The sequence below is a fragment of the Podarcis pityusensis genome, assembly GCF_964106645.2.
Source record: "Podarcis pityusensis genome assembly, chromosome: 13".
Lineage (NCBI taxonomy): Eukaryota > Metazoa > Chordata > Lepidosauria > Squamata > Lacertidae > Podarcis > Podarcis pityusensis.
The window spans coordinates 37,346,251-37,353,291 of NC_138038.1; the positions used below are offsets into that span (position 1 = coordinate 37,346,251).

The window sequence follows — 7,041 nt, forward strand, 5'->3', positions numbered from 1 at the left end:
CAAAAAGTGTAGCTTTATGCAATGTGTGTTGAGGCAAGAGGGAAATGACTGTTTCGAATATATGAAGACTACTACTGAGAATAAGCGGTAGTCTGTTTATGTCGGAGACTAAAACGGGGGTCATTTTCCGTTTCTGATGTAATCTGGGCACACGTGCAATAGAAGCTATTATTGGAAGAAGACTTGTAACAATGTGTCGCAAGAACAGAGCACCTCCCGGGAAGTCGGGGGTTTGATTTAGATGCAGTGACGCAGAGCCTAATAAATTCTCAGGCGCCGTCACTGAAACGAACGTGTGTGACTCTGCACCAATCAAGCCGCGGAACCAAAGGAGCACGAGCCAATCAGAACAAAGTACGAACTCAACATTCCGTCAGATTGTAAGAGCGGCGCGGGATGACGCAAGGGGCACGTACAGAGACGGCGCGAGCACCCCACCAATCAAAAGCAGAGGGCGGGACTAGACTGCCGGAGAATAGACTGACACCGGAAACGGAAGCTGGGAGGGAGGAGGGCGGAAGCTTCGGAAAGAAACAGCAAGAGCCAAAATGAACATTCTTCCCAAGAAGTCATGGCACGTGAGGAACAAAGACAACGTGGCCAAGGTGCGGCGGGACGAGGCGGAGGCCGAAGCGCAGCGGCAGAAGAAGGAGGCCCGAGCACTACTCGCTGAACAGGAGGTACGTTGTCGCCAAGGCGCATGCGCGAAGATTTGCGCGCGCGCAGTTTTCTAGTCTGCGCGACGTCTCCATTGCACCTGCGCGTACTTTAGGCATCTACTCTACCAGTTTAAATTGATGTCAAAAGGCAAACATATGAGGATGGTGGTTGGGCGAGTGGAACATGGCGGAGAAAAGCCAGGCGAAGCGCTTACGGGTGGGAGAAGACAGGACAATGGACTGGCGCAAATGGAAGCAGGAAAAGAAGAAGGAGAAGAAGAAATGGAAGGAGCTGAAGCTGTTAAGGAGACTGGAGAAGAAGATGATGCAGGAAGTGGCAGAGAAACAGAAAGAGGAGGCAGAGCCCATTGAAGATAAAGGATGCAACTACACAGTCAGCGTCGCCCTTCCAGGCTCCATTCTCAGCAACACCCAGTCGGCAGAGTTGCAGACATACCTTGCTGGGCAGATTGCCAGGACTTGTGTCATCTTCTGCATGGACGAGATTGTGGTGTTTGATGAGCAAGGGGAGGATGCAAAGACAGTGGAAGGTGAATTTGAAGGGATCAAGAAGAGAGGTCAGGCCTGTGTGCAGCTGGCCCGGATTCTGCAGTACCTGGAATGTCCCCAATACATTTTCCCCCCAAACACCAGGACCTCCAGTTTGAAGGGGTCTTAAACCCCTTAGATAGCCCCCACCACGTGTGGATAGGTGAGGAATTGGAGTATTGGGAAGGAGTGGCTTTGTCATGACCCACCAAGCCTGGCCGGGGATCCTTTGTGAACTGTGGAATACAAAAGAAGGTACAGATTGATAAGCAGCTGGAGGCAGGCCTTCGTGTTACAGTGCCTCTCAACCCACAGAAAAATCCAGAGAGCCAAACACAGAAGGGGGTGGTTGTTTCATCACACCAGCTTTGAACTGCTTCTGGGCTCTACTGGGGCTACAGTGTCTGCTTGGCATCCTGTCTGAGTGTCGTGTTTGCTGAGTCCCTGTATAAAGAAGGCTACGATCTCTCCATTGGAACCTCTGAGCGCGGGACCTCTGTGGACCATGCAACACTGCCTCCTTTCAGACATGCTTTGATAGTTTTCGGAGGCTTGCCAGCCCTGGAGGCAAGCGTGGACATGGACCTGAACCTGGAGGTCACAGATCCAAGCACCTTGTTTGACTTTTATTTGAATACCTGTCCAGGGAAGGGCAGCCGCATCATCAGGACTGAGGAAGCAATTCTCATCTCTCTGTCGGTGCTGAGACCTCATATCAACGAAGCAGTGAAGAAAGGCAGTGGCCTCTGAATAGAAGCAGAAACTCAAGCATCCAACACGGGCAGACCATCATCAATCTTTACCTCTTCCAGCCAACTTAAGACCGAAATGTGAAGCCGGACCATCTTCTCTCTCTGTTGGGAGGTCAGGAAACTCACCTCCCTGTTGCCACTGGATGATTTGAGAGTGGAACAGGTTGGAGCATCCAGACACAAATAGAGGGGGAAAGGGGGAAGGACTTTGAGACTAGCTCAGCTGCCACTTTTCAGAATCATCAAACTTGGGAAACAGTGAAGACCTAAGTGTGGCGATTGACTGGAGGATGATGCCCTCTAGCCCAAATGCAATCTGTTGCAACCACATTCATGTTTAACACAGGAGCAACAACTTTATCCACAAAATTAAGACTGCTATACCTACAGTTTAAGAAGAAACGTATCAAGTGTGTGACCTAACGTGATAATATTCCAGTAGTATCTTGATCAATGAAATGGCCAAACCTTTTTAGGTGTAAACCAGTGGTTCCCAAAGTGGGCAATACTGCCCACTGGTGGAGGGCAGTGCAATTACTTAGCAGAGCGAAAAGGACTATCAGGTGTTAAAAAGCTGGTATCACTGGATCAAGTTCATCAATTTTGTTGAATTAAATTAAATAGTTTTAATGGGGGGGGGAGGCAAACATATAAAAGTCAAGCACCTGAATTCATACACACTGTTTCCAAAACTTGCTATATTAAATAGTTAACCACCAGTTACCATTGTTGTGAATGTCACTGTGCTTGATCCTGTATACATTTGAGCATTGAACAGAAGTGTTCCAGACATAAGATACCTCTTGCATTTCATAGAATATTATATATATTTTTCTATACCCAGGAGTGTGTACATATATGCTACTCTGCCAACTATGGATAACATTTCATACATCAGATTTAACGGGCTGTAGTCCACAGAAACGTGTGTCACAATAAACCTGATAGTCTTAAAATGCCACATGAATTTGTGTTGCTGCTCTTGTGTTCATACTGTATATATACCATGTTGCTGCTTTTTTGTTTATAACACTTGCTCTTGACTTCTGTCCACCCAGTTCTTTGTGAAAATACATGAATTTCATAGAATCATAGAATCATAGAGTTGGAAGAGACCACAAGGGCCATCGAGTCCAACCCCCTGCCAAGCAGGAAACCCCATCAGAGCACTCCTGACATATGGTTGTCAAGCCTCTGCTTAAAGACCTCCAAAGAAGGAGACTCCACCACACTCCTTGGCAGCAAATTCCACTGTCGAACAGCTCTTACTGTCAGGAAGTTCTTCCTAATGTTTAGGTGGAATCTTCTTTCTTGTAGTTTGAATCCATTGCTCCGTGTCCGCTTCTCTGGAGCAGCAGAAAACAACCTTTCTCCCTCCTCTATGTGACATCCTTTTATATATTTGAACATGGCTATCATATCACCCCTTAACCTCCTCTTCTCCAGGCTAAACATGCCCAGCTCCCTTAGCCGTGGTGGGCTTAGTGGTTCCCCAATACATGCACACACTTAACATTTTTGCTTTGTCCCAGTCTTATTCTGTCATAACTCCTGTATCCAGTAACAGAATAGATTTATTGTTAATTTGACTGCAAAGTGGCTATCTTGCAATGAGCCACAGGCTTTTAGAGAATAATGTAAGAGACTGGGAAGGAAAGGGCAGGTTGGCTATCGTAGCAGAGAAATGTGCCACAGCAAGGTAACTATGCAGGCAGGGAGGGCAGGGAATTGGACCTTGGGCGAATTCTTCTCCTTTGATCCTAGGCCCGGACTGAACTCCTACGCAAGAAAGCACGCCTGTCAGCTCCAGGAGGTGATGACAGCAGCTCAGACATCCTCGTTTTAGGCTCAGAAAGGCCCTCACGCCATCTAAATCTCTTTCAAGAGTTGGAAGAAAGTGGCAACAAGGAATATGAGGAGGAGAAGAGGCAAGAGAAGGTAATGGGAGGAGGGGAGCTTGTTGTGGAGGCTTTCTTTTCACCAGCTGCAAACTTGGTGGTCTAAAGGGCTCCAACCCAGCCAGGGTGCAACATGAACTCCTTTGCCCCACTTGCAGAAAATAACTCTGGCAGAGTTGGTGTGGGGTGGTTTGGGTTCTTGCTATCCTCTGGCTGTGCAAGGGCAAAATGTGGAGGGCTTGTAGCATACATATTCAGGGGTTTATTTATCTGGCAAAGAAATTTATTTTTGAAGTATCTGTTCCCACGTGCCTGTCATACATATGGAACCCTGGTTTGCCATGTCCTTTGTGCTCGATGTGCTTCCCCTTCCAGAAAATATAGGCTTCCAGCTTCCACCCTTTTGGGTTAGCCTTCATTGTAATCTGTTACTGCCTGGTAAGTACTCACTGGAAGGAAAAGAATATACTGTAGTGAGGGCCAGTGAATGGTCTGGGAGCATTCAATGCTGTAACATTGTTGAAGCTAAGTGGATAGAGGGGACCTGAGCAGTATCTGGCTCAGGGATAGCCAATACAACCCCCTCCATATGTTGTTGGGACTCCAACTCCCATCAGCCTTAGTAAGCATGGCCAATGGTCAGGGATGATGGGAGTTATAGTCAAGCAGCACCTTTGACTCCCCCAATATAGGGGAAATAGGGATGTAAGTTGACAGTCCATGGAGCAATCTCACACAGGCAGCATTAACAGTACTTCGAGTAACACTGCTTTGGGTTATTTCACTCCTCCCAGGAGCGCCGGGAAAAAGCTCTGGGTATCCTCACGTACTTGGGCCAGAGTTCAGCAGAGGCCCAGACGAGTCGTCCCTGGTACCAGGAGCTGCCAGAACGCAGTGAGGCGGTCGCCAAAGATGAGAAGCTGAAAGGGAAGTTGGATCCCCTGGCCGAGATGGAAAGGCACTTGCGGAAGAAGAAGGGATCCCACAAGAAAGATGGGAAGAAAGACAAGCGGGAGCAAAAAGGAAGCGGAGGAACTCTGGCTTTCAGGTGCGTTCCTTTAGCAGCCTAGGCCACAGCACAGGACACTGCTGCTTCTTCCTGCTGGCTGAGACTGGACGCCCCAGACAACAAACACCCACCCTTAGCAGGGGCGGGGGAGGGAAGCCACACATGTGGGAAATGCAAGGTGTGCATTTCAGGTAGCACCTCCCAACTGTAGGTGGCTGCTCTGAAAAGAGGAAAATGCTCTTTTGTATAAAGTAAAGGGGAGTTTTACAGAGCAGCAGTTACAGCCAAGTCTTAAGAAATAGGTCAATGAGTGTGAGGGGGTCGTTTGCCTGCTTTTGTGCTGCTTCAAAGAATCCAGCTCTCAGAGATAAAAGACTTAACAGTAATTTGTCAAAGTAATAAAATTGACTCCTGCTCTGTTGCAGGGTGGGATATTGGCCCTGGAAAGGTGGTGGAGGGGGACTGGAAGTTCAGCCTTTAAGTATTGCCCCCTACTGGTCAGGCAGTGCCCTTTTGTCAGGTGTTGAAAGGAGAATATAGGGCAGGTGTGGGGAACCTTTGGCCTGACAGATGGTGCTGAACCTCAGCACTACCCCTAAACTTACGTCCCCTCCCCTACATTTTATTGGCAATAGCCTCTGTCGCCTCCCAAAACAGCAGGACAAGAGCACAAAATAAAGGATTCCTGTAGGCAGGATGGTGAGGATTACAGATTCGCAGGGTCCCATCGACACTTCAGTTTCTAACCCAGGCATGTGGAACCTCAGCCCCAGGCGTAAACTCAGCCTTCTGGGGCTCTGTTTGGCTCTTGAGACTTTCCAGGCTGCATCTCTCTCACCAGCTCCGTTTTGCACCCTTAAACGCTGATATTTTTTGCTGCCTCAGATGGAGGATAGAGGAGGATATGTAAGTGTAAAGAAGCTAGTCTACTGTTTTTCATATATTTCATATTTTTTGCTTTTGCCTCTGGGCCTGCTTACCACCAGAATGCCCTCTGCCAATACAGCCTCTGGGCTGAAAAGGGCTCCCCACTCCTCTTCTTAAACCCTTTTGTTTCCATTTCAGGCCTGCCCCTTCCTCGGCATCGTCGTCATTGGAGCAACTGCGCCAGGAGAGGTTGCGCCGCGAGAAGGCAGAGCGAGCCCGCGCTGAGAGCCTTCTAGCCCAAAGGGCAGGCACCCTCCCACTCCAGGAGGAGGAAGCAGATGAAAGAAAACGGGGCTACAACTCTCAGTTTAACCCGCAACTGGCAAGAAAGAGGGTCTGGGAACCACAGTGAGATGTCGTGCAAGCGTGATATTACCAGACACTGCAATGAGACAATAGCAGTAGCAATGCTGTCAGGGAAAGCATGTTATCCTGCAGTATCAAGAGGCGGATACTGTCAATTTTCTTCAAGAGGAATATGCATAATTTTCTTCTTGCTCGATGCAACATATTTATTGAATTCATACCCTGGCCTGGGGTGTGGACACGTTCTGGTCAATGTGCAGTAATCAGGATTAGGCTGAGGAAGACTTTGGCATGTGGGCTCCAGTAATACACACACTCACCTTATCACTATCGTTTTCTAGATTAGGGCCAGGCCAGAGTCTGCTCCACCAGCTATGCAATCAATCAGTTGCCTGCCTTGGGACTGTTATGTACAATGGCAGCTGGATAACAAGTTCTGCCTATTTACACCAGCCCCCCCCCCCCCAAGACCTGAACTCTCCCTATTCATCTTCGTTTTCCTCAAGGAAATTGGTGTAGGCCAAAGCCTGTCAGTATCTATTGTGCAGGATATGCGTCAGTATCTACTGTGTTTTGAAATGGATTCTGGGCAATAAAGGACACAAAACATCTGGTGCTTTGCATTCATGAGTCTCCACAGGAAGTAGTAGCAGTGTCATCCTTCCACCAAAACGGCCCAAGGACCTGGAGGCAGCAACAAGAACATCCCTCTGCAGGGGAAGACATCTGCATGCATGCTAAAGCTCATGACAGAAAAGGCGTGGAAATAAGCTTCCATCCATTTTTTAAAATTAGTCTATGCTTTTGTATATGTGCAAAAGTGTGCCCTAGGCAACGCAGGCCAAAGTCTCAGAAAGAAGCCTGAATAAGTAATGGAATAGAAGCACCAACTGTGAAGGGGGAACATTAGAAAAACCCTCTTGAGTCAGGGTAGCCGCCTA

The 7,041-nt window shown here is 48.2% G+C and overlaps 2 protein-coding genes across 2 annotated transcripts; both read left to right on the plus strand.

Annotated features, from left to right (window-relative positions):
• Positions 1-466: 466 nt before the first annotated feature.
• On the plus strand, positions 467-6,711 carry LENG1 (leukocyte receptor cluster member 1). The gene is made up of 4 exons (XM_080976371.1): positions 467-680; positions 3,725-3,898; positions 4,653-4,906; positions 5,933-6,711. Exons 1-4 carry the CDS (start codon positions 549-551, stop codon positions 6,144-6,146), a joined length of 774 nt encoding a protein of 257 aa, XP_080832497.1. The 5' UTR covers positions 467-548; the 3' UTR covers positions 6,147-6,711.
• On the plus strand, positions 687-2,921 carry SPOUT1 (SPOUT domain containing methyltransferase 1). The gene is given in 4 exon segments (XM_080976370.1): positions 687-1,297; positions 1,300-1,409; positions 1,413-1,577; positions 1,581-2,921. Coding segments are annotated over 4 exon segments (1,107 nt in total). The 5' UTR covers positions 687-843; the 3' UTR covers positions 1,959-2,921.
• Positions 6,712-7,041: the final 330 nt, after the last annotated feature.